The sequence below is a fragment of the Bos mutus genome, chromosome 16, assembly GCF_027580195.1.
Source record: "Bos mutus isolate GX-2022 chromosome 16, NWIPB_WYAK_1.1, whole genome shotgun sequence".
Classification (NCBI taxonomy): domain Eukaryota; kingdom Metazoa; phylum Chordata; class Mammalia; order Artiodactyla; family Bovidae; genus Bos; species Bos mutus.
In genome coordinates, this window is record NC_091632.1 from 24,619,655 (window position 1) to 24,639,533 (window position 19,879).

Here is a 19,879-nt window from a genome sequence, read left to right on the forward strand (position 1 = left end):
CAGGACGGGGACAGGGGAGGAGCCGACCAGCCGGCACCCTAGCGCTCTGGGCTCTGCGCCCCTGTGCTGTGTTCTGAGAGGTGGCTGCTCTCCCACCGCTTCCCAGGAAAGCCAGCCCCAGTGGGGTCCCGCCGCGACCTCCCCGGGATCGGCAGAGGACTTCCATTGAAAATAATGGAAATTCACATTGGCGCACTTTCCATCCTTAAAAGGCAAGTGTCTTTCAATCCTTGAAGATATTCTCTCAAGCCAGAGGACAGGTAGGGTGGGGAGGAGAAGTGTTTAAAAAGGAGGATGATCCATTTCATCGAGCCAAGAGGCCGGGCTAGTCGGAAAGTCGGGGTAGCCTACACTGCTTCCTGTGGAGATGTCAGAGGTGGGTCCCCCAGCCATGGCTCTCAGCGTCTGGCTTACTCCCTGCCCTGCGTGCGCAATGATGCCCAAGTTACTGTCCACCGTGTAATCCAGCCCATTGAGCAAAGGAGCGTGGGATGGCAGGGACGAGATGGAGGATGGAGACTGGGGGATTCCATAGGGGCTCCCATCCCTCAAGTCCTGATAGGATTGTCCTGTCCCGTCCATGGAGAAGCTCCCATTCATTAACTGTCCGCCTGAAACGTCCCCCACGTTGCCATAAATCCTATTGGTGTGGCCAAGTTCTGAGAGAATCTGATCCTCTGTGGACAAAAGAACGGAGATTTATTGTCAGCCGCCAGGACTCCAGCGCTCCCCTGTTCTTCACAACCTAGGAATACACATGACCAGGAAAGAAGCCCGAGCATGAACCAGACACCAGCATGTCAGCCTGGCATCCAGACACGTCAAGGGGGAAAAACAGAACAAACACCTCCAGAGACCACATGCCCAGGTCCCAGAAGGCTGGACAAATGTTTCGTGAGCTTGTGGGTCTCAGGTGGGTCATGTATGAAGAGGGCTACACTGACAGCTATGGAGTACCAGTGCCTGAGGTTTGCTGTGTCACATGTCATCCACAGCACAAAGGGAATAAACTCCATGCTAACAAGATTTCATCTGAAAGCTTTCGAGCTGAGAAAAGTGCTTGATTCAGTTGTAGGGAAACAAGCAGGGCCGTAGGCTCAAGGGAGCTGAGGACTCAACACATGTATACACAAAAGCTTTCTGCTGTACCTGGGAAAGAGGTTCAGTATCAGAGGACTTGGTTTCTCTAAGTTCTTCACTGGGGACAAAGCATTGGATTGATTAAGGCAAATGGACCTTGTTTCTTGAGGAATTTCATTAAGGGGATCTCGTGGAATCTTTGCCACCTGGAAGAATTCATCTCTCCAACAGAGGTGAACAATTTTAGTCTTAAGAAAAATAAGATTATACAGTTATGTGGAGAGACCAGTGATATGTCAAGCTGGGGTCCCACCTGCACCCAACAAAAAGGAGCTACAAACCAAGACTTAACAATCCTGTATGTTCCAGATGTTGATTTCAGCAGCTTAGAGGAGACTGAGTGGCTTTCCACCCCCAGGAGGCCTGGAAGGTGAGCCTGGAACATGCCCCGGGCCTCATGGGCAGACCTTTGGGCTGACTTACGGTCCTCTCAGGAAATCATGGCCCTCACAGGCAGCTCTTGCCATCTGCTGCCCCACAGACTTCCTTTCTATTCCCACTGGGCCTGTGTGTCCATTCCTACCCCAGAGTGGACTTCAACACTCATCCCTTCTGACAACCTGCCCTAGGCTGTTGCGCATCCCATCCATGAAAATGAAAAGGTGGAGGAGAGTCATGCCCTTTAAAGGGGGCAGGAGATGAAGGCTCAGCTACACTGTAAAATGGCCATTAACTGGTGTTTTGCCTACACCTGTCATCCCCAGTGACCAGGGCCCTCTGTGGGAACCACAAGCTGCCTAAAAATGGTTGTGTCTTCCAAGAGTAAAAATGTGCTGAGCTTTCTCCAAACGCATCCAGTCAGTTGTATTCACGGATTCCCACAAGACCACTGGGATATGGGCAACGATACTGTTAAACCCATTTAGAGATGGGTAAACTGAGGCTCAAGAAAAGTAAATCAATTTGACAAAGCCACAACTGGAAACCAGATTTCTGATTCCCCAGCTCAGGCCTCTTCCCTTCTCCTGCCGCAACAGAAGACCTTCCACGTTTGAGGACTCGATACAAGAGAATGGCTATTTGCAAATAACCAAAGGATCCAAAACATGCAGCCATTTGCAATTCTACTGATGCACAAAATTTGAATGTAGCACATGCAGCAAAGCATATGTGCTGGGGACAAGATGAAGTGAGCGGTGGGGGAAGGGATTCCAGAATGAGGCCAGCCCCCACCTCACATGCACTCGCAGTACTGACTCCCCAGGGCCAAGGGCTGTGACGCACATCCTCCCACCACCAGCAGAGGAGGGGGCTCACCTAGTGGGTAATGGGAGGAAGGCCACTGCCCCCATTGAGGGGAGAAATGCCGGAGAGGGGCTTGGGGCACAGACTGAGACACAGGGGTCCTTTGCAGCTGTGTGGGCTGATGAGGGAGCCCCGGGCAGCGGGCAAGGAGGGGAGGCCTTTGGGCCCCGCAGGCCTGGGAGCCCAGCTTCCATGGGTCAGCAGCAGAGCTCTGGTTTCCTCTGCCCTGTCCCCTCTGGAAGGGCCACGACCATTTCCCCCCACCCTTTACTGCAAGTCACAGGGTGGGGCCTGTGTTCAGAAGAGAGCTGGCAAGGCCTCCAGAAAGACCCCTCCTGCCTGTCGGGGGTCACTGTTTCCCAGGGGCCTCTCCTAGGGCCTTGGCCTCGCCCCTCCAGCCCTGCTCACCTCGGAAGCTCAGCTCACTGTCACTAACCCCACAGTCCTCCGCAGAGCTCTCCTTCTCCTGCTTGCTGCCTCCCCGGCTCCTCTTGACACTCTTGTAGAACTGCCCCCAGCGGTGCCGCCCCGCGTCCTTCTTCAGTCGCTTCTCCTTGGCCCTTCTGTTCTGAAACCAAACCTGCCACAACAAGCAAAGGGACACACTTTGGGGGTGTCCACCACGAGCCCAAAGCCCCCAGGGTCCTCGAGACCAGAGACAAAGACTGAAGCCGCAGCAGATGGGTGAGGAACGGGTTGTGCCCATCGCTTCCCCTGGCCTGGGCCTCAGACATCTCTCTGGTTCAGCAGATTTCCTGGGGCTGTGGTCCTGAGCCCAGCACCCCAAGGGGATCAGGGACCGCACAGATGAAGCGCCATGGCTACCTGGAGCCGTCCTGTGGACGCGCGGATGTGGGGACCCACAGGACACCCTCCACCCCCACGCCAGCCCCGGCACCGCATGGTGCCCGGCCTGGGATCTCCGGTCAGCAAAGGCGCCCCCACGGGTTGGGGTGGCTGGAGCCTCACCTGTACAACCCTCATGTCCAGGCCTGTCTCCGAGGACAGCTGCTCCCTCACATGCCGGGCGGGCTTAGGGGAGTTCTTATAGGCGTTCTTCAACGTCTCCAGCTGCTTTGCTGTGATGGTGGTCCTGGGCCGCTTAGCTCCAGCCTCTGAGTCATCTGCAACGAAAACCACTTCTTACTGCGTCCAGCCCATCTGAAGCAGCTGGGTCTCACCCTCCTTCCTCCTTTCCTCATGTAACCTTGCCTGCTATGGGCAAGAGGGAGGAAGAATGAGCAACGTCAGGGGAGAGTACTCTTGACCTGCATGGAGCCCACTCCTGCACTACAGGCCTTCCCGAGTCACTGGAAAGGTAGGACAATATGCTGTTCCCTCAGCTCCCTGCCTCTCCCCATCCCCTCCCAGCCCAGCCACACGGGGCTCTCATCAGACTGAAGGTGTACCATTCTACATGTTTCCCCATCATGGCACACTCCACTGGCCAACCTTGTGAGTTACTGCCAAGGCTGCGGAGGGGAAGGAGACAGAAGGAAGTCTTTGCCCTGGGCTGCCCCAGATACCTGTCCCTCCTCCCATCAGAAACCTCCATTCCCCCAGGTCCCACCCATGACATCACTGCCTTTCCACAGCCCTGGGCTCATAGCAAAGGTGACGTGTCCATTTACTATTCACCTAAGCAATGTTCATAAATTATGGGTCAGAACCCAAAAGTGGGTTGTAAAGTCAATTTAGTTGATCAAAAACTAAAAGAGGAAACAAGATGGATGAGATGAGATGAGATGGGATGGGATGGGATGGGGATGGGGATGGGGATGGGGATGGGATGGGATTGGGTGGGATAGGATGGGGTGGAGTGGGATGGATGGATGGGATGGGATGGAATAGGATGGGGTAGGGTGGGATAGGATGGGGTAGGGTGGGGTAGGGTAGGATGGGATGGGGTGGGTGGGATGGAGTGGGATGGGGTGGATGGGATGGGGTGGATGGGATGGGGTGAGGTGGATGGGATGGGATGGAGTGGATGGGGTGGGGTGGGGTGGGATGGAGTGGATGGGGTGGGGTGGGGTGGGATGGAGTGGATGGGGTGGGGTGGGGTGGGGTGGGATGGGATGGGATGGGTGGGATGGGGTGGGATGGGATGGGGTGGGATGGGGTGGATGGAATGGGGTGGGATGGGTGGCCTGGGGTGGGATGGGTGGAATAGGATGGGATGGGGTGGGGTGGGGTGGATGGGGTGGGGTGGATGGGATGGGATGGGATGGGATGGGATGGGATGGGATGGGGTGGGCTGGATGGGATGGGATGGGATGGAATGGGGTGGGGTGGGTGGGATGGAGTGGGATGGGGTGGATGGGATGGGGTGGGGTGGATGGGATGGGGTAGGGTGGGATGGGATGGGGTAGGGTGGGATGGGATGGAATGGGGTGAGGTGGATGGGATGGGGTGAGGTGGGTGGGATGGGGTGGCCTGGGGTGGGATGGGTGGCCTGGGGTGGGATGGGTGGGATGAGGTGGATGGGATGGGGTGAGGTGGGTGGGATGGGGTGGGGTGGGGTGGCCTGGGGTGGGATGGATGGAATGGGATGGGATGGGATGGATGGAATGGGATGGGGTGGGATGATGGATGGGATGGGATGGGATATGATGGAATGGGATGGATGGGATGGGATGAAGTGGATGGGATGGGGTGAGGTGGATGGGATGGGGTGAGGTGGGTGGGATGGGGTGGGGTGGGGTGGATGGGATGGGGTAAGGTGGATGGGATGGGCTGAGGTGGATGGGATGGGGTGGGGTGGGGTGGCCTGAGGTGGGGTGGGGTAGGGTGGCCTGAGGTGGGATAGATGGGATGGGATGGGATGGATGGGATGGATGGGATAGATAGATGGGATGGGATGGGATGGGATGGATGGGATGGGGTGGGATGGATGGGATGGGATGGGGTGGGATGATGGATGGGATGGGATGGATGGGATGGGATGGGATGGGATGGGGTGGGATGGATGGGATGGGATGAGGTGGGGTGGATGGGATGGGATGGGATGGGTTGGGATGGGATGGGGTGGGATGGGGTGGGGTGGGGTGGATGGGATGGGATGGGATGGGGTGGGGTGGATGGGATGGGGTGGGGTGGGGTGGCCTGGCCTGGGGTGGGATGGGTGGGATGGGGTGGGGTGGGATGGGGTGGATGGGATGGGGTGAGGTGGATGGAATGGGGTGGGATGGGGTGGCCTGGGGTGGGATGGATGGGATGGGATGGGATGGGATGGGGTGGGATGGATGGGATGGGGTGGGGTGGGATGGATGGGATGGGGTGGGATGGATGGGATGGGATGGGGTGGGATGATGGATGGGATGGGATGGGGTGGGATGATGGATGGGATGGGATGGGATGGGAGGGGAGGGGATGGGATGGGATGTGATGGGGTGGGATGGATGAGACAGATGAGGGAAAGTGTTGCTTCATGAAACTTGATCAGTGTCAGGTGTATGAATATGTGTGCTGAGTTGAAACAAAACAAGATTCTTACTGTGGCTTATATTCAAACACATTTTTTTAAAAACACTTGTATAAAGAGTGTTCAGGACAATAAGCTGACTAATCAACTGTCTTCAATGGATTTTGAGCCTCAGGTGCCTGTAAGTCAAAGGCTCTTCTCAGCCAGAGTCCAGCACAGGAGAAGCACTGAGTGTAAATGGTTTGCTCCTCTCCCAGCACTTAAGTTCATTCATTCTCTGCCCAGCACCCCTGCCCAGAGTCCGGAAGAGGAATGGCAGCTGCCTCCAGCCCCCTGAGTTCTCTGTGCCTCTTCACACTGGCGTCCTTTGAAGAGGGTCTGCTCCATGTCTATCTTCTTCCCTTTCTTCCCTTCCATCCAAGGAAGTCCTCTCTTAAAACAACAATAATAGCTGATGTTTATCAAGAGCTTGATGTGCCTATGATCTTCATGACCATTCTAAACGGCTTTTCTTGGGGTCAGAAGACCTGGGTTCACCATTCTCACTGAGTCAATGATGTGGGCAAGTCCCCTCACCTTCAGAAGCCTGCGTGTGGGCAGCACGGTGCAGGAGTAAGTAGTCATGCAGCCCGGCTCACATGACAAGCCATGGTGCACACAGTGGGTGGGGGACAGGCCCCCGGTCCTCCCTTCTCCTCGGGCTGTTTTCTTCCCCAGCAGAGCCACCATCATCCTCAAAGCCCCGCCACTCAAGTCCCTCCCTGGGGTCCTGAACCCAGTGAGGAAGGATTCCAGAGCCACTGAGGCAGACACTGAGAAAAACCTTCAAAACTCGTTGTTAGGAATCACTTCCTTCTTCCCATATTCATAGAGAGAACAATATGACAGCACTTAATGTAAATACAAAATAGTGCATTTCAAAAATATTCATATACTCTTCAGAGTTCCTGCCAATGGGGAGGAAGTGGTGCAGTGGATAGGAATCTGCCCGCCAATGCAGGGGACACAGGTTCAATCCCGGGTTCGGGAAGACTGTGCATGAAGAGGAGTTACTAAGCCCACGGGCCACAACTACTGAGCCTGCACTCTAGAGCCCGGGAGCCGAAACTCCTGAAGCCCGCGTGCCAAGAGCCCATGCCCCATAACAAGAGGAGTCACCACAGTGAGAAACCTGTGCAGTGCAATGAAGAGTAGCCTCTGCTCGATGCAGCTAGAGAAAGCCTGTGTAAAGCAATGAAGACCCAGTGCAGCCAAAAATAAAGTTTTTTTTAAACCTAAAAAAAAAAAAATATATATATATATATATATACTATTTACACACAAAATTTGAAATAATGGAATCACTCCAAATTTTTAATTCATCAAGAATCACTTAATTTCAAATAGGTTGCCCTAGTGAATTAGAAATTGTTCTCAGCATGGCCACTGGGCAGTGCCATTGGGACAAACCCCTGTTGTCCTGGGTTGGTGGCTCCTTGGTTCTGTACTGCTGGCTACATACACAGCACTTTCTTCTTGCGATTACAGGGACTATTATGCTGTTATTTTAACATTCACTGTTATTATAATTTAAAATCTTTTTTATATCCTATAACAATGTCATCCAAGTATTCATTAAGTAGCAGTGGCAGTGCTCATGCTGAAAAATGCACCCAAAAATCAATAACTTTGGTGCGGAAGTTAAATGTGATAAAACGCTATGAGGAAGGCCAAGCAAGACCATGATACCCTAGGCTGTTAATTTAGGAAAGAGCATCTGGGAGGGACTGAGATAGTGCTGAGAAAATAAAAAGTAGCATTAAGGCAAAGATACATTTCACTGATTATGGATTTATGTGCTCCCAGAATACATCCCACCCCAATTTTTCACATTAATTCCTATGGGAAAATTAGCCTTAAAGTATGTTAGTTTTGAATTATGCAGGGTCTCCTAGCACTTGTCCCTGGCATAAAAGGCAACCTCATTATATTGAAAATGCAAATATTCAAGGAAATGTAACAAATGAACAAAATTATTCACACCAAGGTACAAATAGCTGATACTCAATCCTTTGTGTAGCACAATGGAGGGAACCTAAGTCGGAAAGAGGGTTTAGATTAGCAAGGAGGGATCAAAACATAAAAAGAGAAAGCCCGATGTCCCACAGCAGACCAAGGCCCCTGCTGCACTCAGAATCACCCAGGTTCCATGGGATGGAGGGTTCTCAGCCTCGCAGACAGCCAGAGGCCAGAAGAACACATCAGAAACACGGTGTAACGCCCAGTTGCTGGCAAACCTACAGCATATCTTACTGTTTGTGTTTCTCTTCCTCACTGGGCTCTCCCTCATGTGCCATCCCATCCCACAAGCTGCAGCCTCTTTGAACCCCAGGACACAGCCCTGTGTGGCAGATGCCTGACCTCCCACGTGGAGGTGAGATGCCAAGGCTCAACCAGGTACACAACCACCAGGGGACCCCCAAGTTAGTAGGTGACCCAGCAGAGATGCCCCCCAGCCTCTGAGGCCAGGTCCAGTGTCTTTCCACTGTCCTTCAGAGGTTCTGCATGGCGCAAACAATCCTGGATACAAGTGTGAGCTCCACTGGGTCATTCTTGCCTCCCCAGCTGGTCTCTCCTTTCTCTTGACCCATCCACAGCAGCAGCAGAGGCCAGGCTGTGACTTCTCAGAGTCTAAATGAGGCCTCTGATGGCGAGAAGCAGCCACCAGCCTGGGGGAAGGCCTGCATCCTTAATGTCTCTGGCGAAGGGCATCAGAGTTCCGAAGACAGCTTGGGCTCTCTGAGTCCCTCTGCATTGATGGTTTATCCCTGACAAGACGCCCTAATCTTCTGTGACACCGTAATTGACTCCAGAGCAACAGCACCAAGTGTGTTTTAAGGAGCCAGAGCAGATTAATACATTAAAGCAAAGAGCCCGGGAGCAGGCTTGCAGAGGCCGGGAAAGAGGAGAAGAGATGGAAGGGCTGTCCATGCGGAAGGCCAGAGCTGGGGGTGGGGGGCACAGTGGGAGGCAGGTGACGAAAAGAGAGGTGCCGTCCCTCCCACCTCTGCCAGAGCCAAGCTGAGCTCCAGCAGCCTCACCGAAAGGGCCTCCCCATCACCACCCTTGAACTGCATTTATTAAGCAAAAAACTAATTTCTCCATGTTTTGATCATAACCATATAATATACAGGTGGGAACTCAGGAAAGACCTGGAAAGATATACATGGAATTGTTGTTGCTTTGTTTTTGTTTTCATCAAGCCCAGAGCTGTCAATAAGAGCATTCCACAGAACACCCTGAGTTCATAAAAATTCTAGTCAGGGGCAAATGACCTTGATGTTTCATGAGTTCGTGCATCTGAAATGCCCAAGGTGAGTTTGGCCAAATGCCAAAATCTGAGCCAGGCTGGAGGGTACAGCTGTGAATGAGGAGCCTGAGGTGAGGTGGTAGGAGGTGGGAAATCAGACATGGTCTTTCTGAGGGGACCCAGGAATGGGGGTTCAAGAGCTCCCCAAGCCCTGAAAAGTCCCAGGAAAGACCCAGGGCTGCCCAAGAACCTGACCTTAGGCGGTAGGAGCAGCTGCTGCCCAGGCCACCCCTGTGAAGGCAGGTTTTCTGGGTGGCTGCTCAATGCTGGGGCCTGACATCAGCCGTGCTGTAAGCTTCTGTGCAGACCACGGACGGGCCCGGAGGCAGCCGGGGAGGGTGGCCGGGTGCATGGGAGCAGATGGTTGAGATGGATGAGTCTTCATGAGTGAGGAGACCGGCTGAGCAACTGCTCCCACATGAGGGACTTTGGGAGACACAAGAGTCATCACCCCCAAGTCCTTGCCCTCAAGGAGCCTGCAGTCTGAGAGGTGAAACAGAGGACGTTTAACGGAAACACAGGCTGACCTGTTCCAAGAGGGACTCAGGCCAATGCGAGGGCTCTTGCTGATTGAAGCCTTTGAGGTGTAGAGGTGCTGAGGTAAATGTGCACCCCGATATACAAAGCTAAGGGCAGGGCAGTCCGGGGATCTGTCTCTTGCTTCAACAGTGCTTGGAGAAAACAGACCCAGGGACGGCCCTCACTCTAGCCTCCAACCACCCTCCAGCCTTTTTACCAGTCGCGACCTTTGGAATCCGCCACTCAGCTGTCCACGATCACCAGGACCAGACAACACCGTTTTTTGAGCTTAGCTCTATTACCCATCAACCATGAGCTCCCAGATGCATCAGAATTACTCCATCAAGGGGAGGCCGCCATCAACCGCCTGGTCAACAAGCATCTGCAGGCCTCCTCGACCTACCTCTCTCTGGGCTTCTATCTCAACCACAACAATATGGCTCTGGAGGGTGTAAGCCACTTTTCCTTCAAGTTAGCCGAGGAGCACAAGGGCGTGGAGTGAGTCTTAAACACGCAAAACCAGCAGAGCGGCCGCGCCCTCTTCCTGGACATGCAGGAGCCACCTCAAGATGAGTGGGGTAAGACCCAGGATGCTATGGAAGCCACCTTTCTCATGGAGAAGAACCCAAACCAGACCCTTTCAGATCTGCATGGCCTGGGTTCTCCCCTTGCAGACCCCTGCATCTGTGACTTCCTGGAGAACCACTTCTTAGGGGAGGAGGTGAAACTCATCTAGAAGATGGGTGGCCACCTGACCCACCTCCGCGGGCTGGCTGGTCCCTGGGTGGGGTTGGGAGAATATCTCTTCAAAAGGCTCACCCTCAAGCACAACTAGGAGTCTCTGGAGCCCAGAAGCCTTTGAGGAGCCCCTCTAATGTCAGGGTTTCTGCCTGAAGTCCCTCTCTGCAACCACTGGGCAGCTTGTTAACACCTTGGAGCCCTCTCTCAAGCCTTGGACCAAATGGAAACAATAAAGTTTTTTGCAGAAAAAAACAAACAAAGAAAAAAAAAAAACTAAGGAGCATGGAACTTCCCTGGGGGTCCAGTGGTTAAGTCCCAATACGGGGAGTCTGAGTGATGATGAGGACAAGGGCCCCAGCTACTCCTGAGCCAAAGTACTGCCTTGTCCCAAGACAAGCAGCTGCTCAGCAACCATAACTTGATTGATGCTTCACTGGGGAAGCCAATGCCAAGGACTGGGGGTGAGGGGTGGGGGGGAGATCTCTCTCCCTTCAGGCATCTGGGAAGGTTCTAGAAGAGGCAGGATGCCTGCGGGGCTCCAAGGGGTGGGCAGCCTGGACTCTGGCAGGACAGAGGTTGGCCATGCAGGGCCCAGCTGATTACCGTTCTGCTTGGCCGTCTCATAGTCCTCCTTGCACACCAGTCGCCCATCCTCCATGAGGTAGAACTCGTCCCCCGTGGCCAGCTGCCGGTTGCAGATGATGCAGGCGAAGCAGTGCAGGTGGTAGACGAAGTCCTGCGCCTTGCGGACCACCTGGGTCGGGGGGATGCCCTGCTGGCAGGCTGTGCATTTTGTGCCGAAGCGCCTGTCAGGGAACGAGAGTGGATTAGAACACGGGGGTGGGAGAGGGGTCTGCTTTCCCCCCACTTTTCATCAGCCCCTCGCCCACTCCACTATTCTGGGCTGTCCATGGGCCTCCACCTCTGGGCCATCCAGTTGTCCAGTTAACAGGTCATCAGTTCACCCAGGGCCATAGGATTTTCCAAGTCCCACTGGGCAGACAGTTTCACCCTCTGTTTCCTGGTCTCTTCAGCCTTATGGTGAAGCCTAGAGGACCAGTCCCACCGGGCAATTGCAAGTGCCCATGTGCATAAAGCATCAGGCAGAACACCTCCTCACGTGCTTCCCACAGGAGGAGCCGTGTGGCCGGGACAGCCCGCATGTCAGGATCCACACGGGCGCTCCAGAGAAATCGCACTTCGGCAGCAGAGCAGGGCTCTTGACATGGTTCCTCTCTTCTTCCTCTCCCCTCCACCCTGCACACGTCAAACCATCCTTACCAGCCTCCTCCCCCCTCCCATGCACAGCTCCAGAGATGTGAGCCCAGGAATCTGCATTTCTACCCCGACACCATTCCGGGCAGGGAGTCTGCAGACCCGAGTGTAAAGGATGCTGCCTCAGACCTCGCTCCGTCTGCACCTTTCTGGAGCAGCACTGTGCCCACCACCAGCCTGGCCCAAGGCTGGGAAGGAAAGAGAAGTAGACCCATTGAAAATACAGTCCAGTTGGGTCATTTAAGCCCCGTTCCCCACTCTGGCCACACACATAGAGCCACGCCAGTGGTCCCAGAGGTCAGAGGGAAATATGGGGCCAGTGTAGAGGTGGCGATGAAGGGAAAGGGGGCGGTGGTGAGCCACTGCAGGTGAGCCTTCCCTGCTTTAGGAGGGAAGCAGGAGGGGCTGGGGAGGAAGGGGCAGAGTTTAAAACAGCAATCAACCTAATTATTCATGACATTTCACACAGCAGAACTTTATCTTCTTCAGGATGAAAGACTTCGCCTAATGGATCTGGGGAAGGTTTGATTTTAATGGTCCTTTTAACTAATGCTTATAGGCAGCCTGATTTCCCCTGAAAGGACAGTACATATTTCATCCACATTAATACCAAATAAATTAATTATGGTCATGGCGATCATGATGAATCCCAGATTAATGCAGAATGTTGGGTCTCTTGTGCAGTAATGATACCTGCTGGGGGGCTGCAGGGGCCTGGAGCAGGCATGGCCAGCTGCGGCTTCAGCCCCTCCCAGGGACACGATCACAGAGAAGTGGGGGTCTGGATGGACAACCCCCAAAGAGCCAGGAGTGTGGCCCCAAGGACTGCTCCACTGAGACAAGATACGAGGAGGGTGTCAGGGTGTGAGGGGCTGAGGCGTTTGGGTTGAAAGAAACCCGGACTTCTGAACTCCTGGAATGCCTCTGGGTTTTGTGAGGAGGGTGGCGTGCAGGGAGCAGGCCTCTTGCAAGTAGAGGTTCTCAGACTGGAGCTCAGGACAGGCTCCGTCCGCCACCCCTGAGTTGTTCAAAATTGTGCATCAGGAGGTAGAGTCTGGACTTTCAACCGATTTTTTCAAAAGGTTTCAAAGCTTTCATCAGATTTCAAGTCCAGGACCCAGAAAAGTAGAGATCACATTTGTTGAGTAAGTCAGTGAATAAAGAGCCATGCTTTCAGAGATTGTGCATGGAGATGGCCAAATCTGAGAATGGAGAACAACGTCTGCTGTCAGTTCTAGGTGGTTCTGTGGCTCAGTACCCACCAGAGCACAGGTGAGAACAGGCTTCTCCACAACTACTGCCTGATCACATCACTGTATTAGAGAGGAAGGCAGGCAGGCACCCAGCTCTACTGCATGTGTGTGTGTGTGTGCGTGTGTGTATGTGTGTTTCAGGGACAAAGGAAAGGAAAGCCTGCATACATGTTACTAGAGTGTGTTCTCAAATTGCCTAGAGTTTTTCTATCCAGTCCAAGGCAATGCACAAAGCAGGTGTTTGAAATGAAACAATGCCTTCATCCTGCTCACTGCAAACTCTCTCAAATAAACCACCAAAACCCAAGTGTTCAAATCCTTTGCTGCAAAGGATAGAGCAGAAGCAGCTCCAGAGAAGAACTAGAGTTTTCCAAAAAGCAAGTCTTGTGGCCGAATCAAGGGCGGAGACCAGAGGAGGAGGAAGGCAGAGTAGAGACCTCAAAACAAAGCAGAGACTCCAAAACACAGTGGAGACCCCGCCATGCCCCTGCCCACAGGGAGGGCCACATCCTCTCCCCACTAAAAAGCAGGCAGTGGTTTTCAGTAACCAGAAGCCCAGTTGACACCAGAGCCCCAGAGACATGAAAGATAACAGGGATATAAATTTAATCTACATACCGACAGTGATTCATGCATGAGGGTGGCAAGTGCACAAGAAAAATGAAAAATAAATGGACTTTCCCACCAGCGTTTTTTAGCAATTGAAGCAATTTTCCTGATTGTGGGATTTATACCGATGGTAAGTGGAAGTTGCTTCTCGTTACCTTTCTCCCCTGGAGCACAGCCAATGAGACTCTTTGTTGAGGGGACTGTGTGCATCCCCGGGGCCCACAGGGCTCCCCTAGTGTGGCTGAGGCCCGAGGGGCACTCAACCCCCACTCCTGGTCAGAGCCAGCAAGCCCAGGATACAGTGCCGTCATCCTGTGAGTTGCGGATGTGATGATGACGCTGTCGTGAGTTTCCAGATCTTAGACTAGCCAGGGCTGCAGGTGCAACAGCCATGGCCTTGAAAGGCTATGCGGCTTGTTCTGCAGCAGGCAGTAATGAGATGGCCATAGTTAAAACTCCCTGGATGGAAACAAGGTAAAACTGTGAATTCGCCCCGAAGGATGACGGCGACGGGGGCAGAGCAGCACACTGGCCAAGGGAGAGGCCTCCGAGGAACTTGCCAGTCAGCACCTGCTTCATCCTATCACTGAGCCCCTACTGCGTGCAGGGCCCTGCCCACTCAGGTGCAAACAGCACTGGCCTCGCTCATCAGAAGGACAACCCTTCTGGTGAGTGCTGCCTTGCCAGACCTCCGTGGACAGCCGGTCTCCCCAGGGAAAGCAGTTGGAGCTGATCCAAATGACAAAGAAAATGCAAGGAAGAATTGTAACAGCTCACATGACTTTCCTCCACAGAGCAACATCACTGGCGATTCTCTTATCCCTGCCCAGGGAGAACCTCTGAAGGAGTGGATGAATGCATGCTGGGAGGAATGAGTGTACCAACTGCGTCTTCAGGCACAGGTCGGAGCAAGCAGGGGAGAATTAGCACGTGACATAACCGACAATTTGTGACCCCAGGGACTGTAGTCCACAGGCTCCTCTGCCCATGGAATTCTCCAGGCAAGAATACTAGGGTGGGTGGCCATTCCCTTCTCCAGGGGATCTTCCTGACTCAGGAATCGAACCTGGGTCTCTTGCATTGCAGGAAGATTCTTTATCGTCTGAGCTACCAGAGAAGCCCATAATAGCTGCAGCTCCTGGCAAAAGCTTTTCAAAGAAGGGACTTGAACCCCCTGTAAAATGAGGCCTGAAGTTTATTAAAACATCAACTTTCCACCCCACGTTGCTCCCATCATCACACTCAGTCCACAAATGTCTCCCAGCCTGAAAGGTAGGGACTCTGATAGCCTCTGACAAATGAGAAACTGCGGCTCAGATTGGTGAGGTGCTGGCCCTGGCTCACACAGGCACAGAGTAGAAAGACCAGGATTTGAACTCGGTGCTTCTGACGGCACGGCTGGCACACAGTGGGCGTCAGAGACGCAAATGCCACTGAGAGGCCAGTCACGGTGCACCCACTCTGAATTGGAACTGGCGCTCAGGGGCCCTGTCCCCCTCTGAGCCACTGGGGTCCCCGACCCTGCAATGTGGGGACCGCCCCAGGAGCCCTCCCCCAACAGTCAGTGTCACCCCAACACACCGACTGATCCTGTCGACACTCCCCTGCCCCTACAGCTCAGGCGTGAAGGGCCTGGGTTGCTGACTGTGGAAATGCACTAGATGTCACGGCTGACATTCAAGGGCTGCCCCTGACCCCAGCGAGGGGACGAAACCTGTGTCCTTGGTCTCACCCTTCCTTCCATGCTCAACCCGAGTCCCCTCGGCCCATTTATCTGTCCACTCCCACCCCTCTCAACAGGCCTGACTGGCCCTCTCTCCAGTGCAGGATCCCCAGATACTGCAAAACGGATGCCAGGGAGACCTGGCAGGCGTCACATCTTCTAGAAACAGGTGCATGTAAACCGTCTACCACAGGTGTTCCAGCACATTCCTCATTTTATGTTCTCACCTACGATCAGACCAGGCACCATATTCTGGTCACCAATACAATTAAAAAGCAGCTCCCAGTTACCAAGCACCTGCTGTGTGCCCGTGTCCATAACCTCACTTAAACCTCACCACCGCTCTCAGAGCACAGCCCGCTACCTCCCTGGGGTGTCATCGCCACCCCCAGCCTACCCCCGCCCTCCTGGGTTGATTTTGCTCCTGGCTCACCCTCACGCTCACCAACTCTGTTGCCAGAATTCTCAGTGACATCGATGTCCCCACAAGTCCCTCCTGACCCTGTGCACTGAATTCTTTGACCTCTTCTCCTGAAGGTCATGGGCTTCCCAGGTGGCTCAGTGGTAAAGAATCCACCTACCAATGCAGGAGACACAGAAGCTTCAGGTTCTATACCCAGGTCAGGAAGATCCCCTGGAGGAGGAAGTGGCAACTCACTCCAGTATTCCTGCCCGGGAAACCCCATGGACAGAGGAGCCTGGTGGGCTACAGTCCATGGGGTCGCAAAGAGTCAGACATGACTGAGCGACAGAGCAGGCACCCCTGAAGGTCATATCCTCAGACACTCACTCTCATGATCCACCCCAGACAATCCCATCAGGAACTAGAGCGCCTCCAGGAATGACTTTCAAGCATCACAGTGTCTTGCCCTTCTACTCGGTGCCCACAGCAGCCTGACTCCCACAACCCTGCCACCCGGCCCATTCTCACTGCCCCTCGCTCTCCTCATGGCCTCACTTCCCCCCAACCCAGCAAAGACTCCGTGGTCCAGCTTAGAAACCCCTCTCCTGCCCATACCCTCAACTCCCAACCCTGCTCTCAACCCCCAACCTCCGCCACGCAGCACAGGTGTCAGGACAGGGCTGAGGGAAACATACCTCCTCACTGACTGGACGACCTTTAAACTCAGGGTCCAGACCTCCGGAGGGCCTGGGAAAGCACAGTGCCCCCTCTCGTCTGTTAATCCTACCCTCCTATCCCTTCTCTCTCCCAATCCCCTCATCCTTGGTCTCAGCTGGTGGCCCAGCTTCCTGTTTCCGGGACAAAAGAGGGGCTCTCAGCAAAGGCCTGCTAGGCATTCCCCCTCTTCTGTCCACCCACCGCGTGCCCAGTCTCTCGCTCTCTACAGCTGACCCATCGGTACTCCCAGTCAAGGCTGTCGGCCCATCTGGGCACAGAGTCCACTCCTTCCTAGTAAGATCATTCAGCAAGCAACTAGACCCCTTGCCACCCACACCATCAATGTCCCCTGTCTATCACAGGTACCCAGCAGCATACAGCACCGTTACTTCTGCCACTTCAAGACAAAACAAAAAACTTCTCTTAACCCTATGCCTCCTTGCATCTCTACTCCCCTCGGAGCAAAATCCCTCAAAAACAGGGTCTATACACAGTCTCTAATGCCCCTGTTCTCATTCTACCTCCAGTTGCCATATGCCAACTTCACTGGGCCACAAAGTTCCCAGATATTTGGTCAAATGTCTTCCTGTGTGTGTCTGGAAGTGGTTTGGACAGATTAACATTTCAATCAGTCGACCGAGTAAAGCAGATTGCCTTCCTCACTGTGATGGGCCTCTTCCCATCAGGTGAAGGCCCAAACAGACCACAAAGGCCTGTCCTCCCAAGAGTGAACTCCTCCCGCTTGACTGCGGGAGCTGGGACGTTGGTCTTTTCCTGCCTTTAGACTTGAACTGAAATGCTGGCTCTTCCTGGGTCTCAAGCCTACCGACTTGTATATACCATCAACTCTCCTGGGTCCTCCGGCCCACTGACTGCAGGTCTTGGGGCTTCTCAGACTCCAAAATCCTGTGAGCCAATCCTTAAATTAAATCTCTTTATACACACACACACACACAGCCTGTTGGTTGCATTTCTGTGGAAAACCCTGACTAATACAACACTCCAGTCAGGTGGTCGCCCATGAATCAACCCCAACTTCACTTAACCAGGAAGCCCCAACACTGCTGAGTCCATTGGTTAGGTCTCATTGTCCCTTACCTTGCACCACATCGGCTGTCCCTCCTCCTTAGAACACATCACTCACTGGGCCTCAGGACCTGACTTTCCGGGTTCTGCTCCTTTCTCTGGCAGCCCCTGTTCCACCTCTCTCCACCTCTTCTTATCCATCCCACACCTCTGGGGATTCAACTTCCACCTCCAGCTGGGACCTCCTCCCAACTCCAGATGGTACAGCCCACAGCCGCCCCCTCAGCATCTCAACTCCTAATGTTCCCTCAGCATCTGCTCCTTCCCCATCTCAGAGAAGGGCGATTTCTCTCTTCCAGTTGCTCAGGCCCACTGCCTTGGACACCCTGGTGTGATCTGTCAGCAAATCTCATTGGCTCCACCCCAAATTACAACAGGCGCCACTCCCCCATTTGTAGGGGAAGAAATAAGTTCAGAAAGGGTAAGAAATGTGCCAGAGACATCACAGCAATAGACAGTGGAGCTGGAATTTGAACCCAATCCTCTTCCTTTCTCTGGGCTGTTGGGAGCAGTTCAACCCAGGCCCACGCCAGCCCCCATGTGTGGGAGCTGCCACAGAGCGGTGCACCATCCCAAGAAAACAAAATATCACACAACTTAATTTTATGCTTTAATTGCTTGGCGGTGATTTACTGCTGGCCATATATTTTTTCCCCAGTTGACACTTTCCTCCATGTATTTCTTTTATCTATCACCACGCTTGACAGGTAAGTCGCTGATATTTACTGTTACTGTATGTACCAATATTTCCAACATATATCACCACCACAGCCATGTCACGGCACACAGAGTCCTGCCCTAGCACAGTCAGCCTTCTCCAGATGCAGAAGGTGCCATATTTGGAGAAGGCCTGACACTGGAGAACATTAGAGCCTTGGAGAATGGGGACACAGTTACACCATATGCATGTTCACACATAAACCTCCCAGCCCCAGCAGAACTCCGCTCAGGCTCCGCTTTTTATTTGCAGTTTCTAATATAACATTTTTCTTTTCAACGAGCATTCAATATTACTTTGAGATGAATGCAACTGGAAGAGCTTTAGAATCAGTCACCTAGTCCAACCTCCTCATTTAACACAGAAGAAAATGGCCCGGAGAGGGTCAGAGATTTGCTCAAGATCACACAGCCCAGTGAGTGGCAGAAAAAAAATCTACAGCCCAACTCTCCCTTCTCCCATCATATGTCCCTGCTTTCCCTGCCGGGGGGAGATTTGCTTCCCAAGAGGCAATTGGGATGTCCCTGCTTTCCCTGCTGGGGGGAGATTTGCTTCTCAAGAGGCAATGGGACGTGTAGGATCTGATCCTCTTCTCCCAGAGTCCAGCCCATCTCTCTTAAATTTTTGTGAACATGCATGAAGCATTAGTATTCACCAGGGGAGTTTCTAGCGAGCTGTCTTACCTGAACTCACAAGAGCCCTTATCATAGGCATTATTAGTCCCTTTCCACAGGTGGGATAACAACATTGTCCAACTAGCCCAACAACATTGTCCCTCCTTTCCACCCCCTTCCTCCGGGCACCTAATCAGCCCTCCTGATCCCAGGCTAATTCTTCTCTGCCAAGGTGTTAGCTAAGCTGTTACCAAATTACCCTGTGTAGAAGTGCCAACTGGGATGTTTGCTTAAAAGCAGAAAAGTCATCCCTGATTCCTGACTCTGGCCCCAGATTGCACACTTTAATAAGCCCCTCATTTAATAAGTCCAGCTGTGGCATGGACTGTGCTTTGAGAAACCCTATGTAATGGGTGCTCTAGGCCCTCTTGCAGCAGGTGCAGACTGCCTGCTGATTCTTGAGCCCTTCAAGGCCTGAGAACTCATTCTCACGGAGGTGCAGCAGGCACTGGGACGGGAGAGGCACAGGGCCCCCTCCCAAGCCACTCTCACCCCATCCCGCAGCCAGCCGCAAGGACCCACGATGCCCATCACGGGGTCTAAGGCTAGTCCGCAGCTCCTCCTCAGGTGGGCTTCCAGGGGCACTGACAGACCCCAGGAGGCACAGCCACAAGCCAGAGACTGGCTCTCACTGGACGCTCATGTGATCTTGGCCAGAGAATCAGCAAGCAATGTGATGGAGCCAGGCGATGAACCCCTGAGTGCTGGGTTCAGGAGATTCAGGAGCCAGGGTAGTAAGGTGACCAAAGATGGGCCTGCAGCAGGAAGGCATGAGGGGAACAAGATGAGTAGGATAGCTGATTGGAAAGCTTCCAGTGGTGCAGAGGCGTATGGCAGGGGCCCGAGAGAAGACAGAGGCAGTGGGAAGGGAAAGAGAGGGCCTCTTGGAGGTGGGACCCTGTGTCTCAGTACCTGAATGAAGCGGGGCAGGAGGTAAAGGCGAGAGGGGTGGAGTCCCAGTGATTAAGAGAATGGGGCTTGCTGATGCCTGCTGGGGTGCCCCCAT

General features: G+C 53.6%; 1 protein-coding gene across 1 annotated transcript in view; it reads right to left on the bottom strand.

The window, feature by feature from the left end:
* Window positions 1-275: 275 nt before the first annotated feature.
* LHX4 (LIM homeobox 4) overlaps window positions 276-19,879 on the bottom strand; it is a 45,870-nt gene continuing 26,266 nt past the window's right edge. Inside the window, exons 3-6 of the mRNA XM_005901562.2 lie at window positions 11,019-11,221; window positions 3,355-3,509; window positions 2,794-2,965; window positions 276-677 (exon numbers count right to left, since the gene is read on the bottom strand). Coding sequence (XP_005901624.1) covers window positions 283-677; window positions 2,794-2,965; window positions 3,355-3,509; window positions 11,019-11,221 — 925 coding nt within the window. The 3' untranslated portion in view covers window positions 276-282. The remainder of the gene's footprint in view (window positions 678-2,793; window positions 2,966-3,354; window positions 3,510-11,018; window positions 11,222-19,879) is intronic.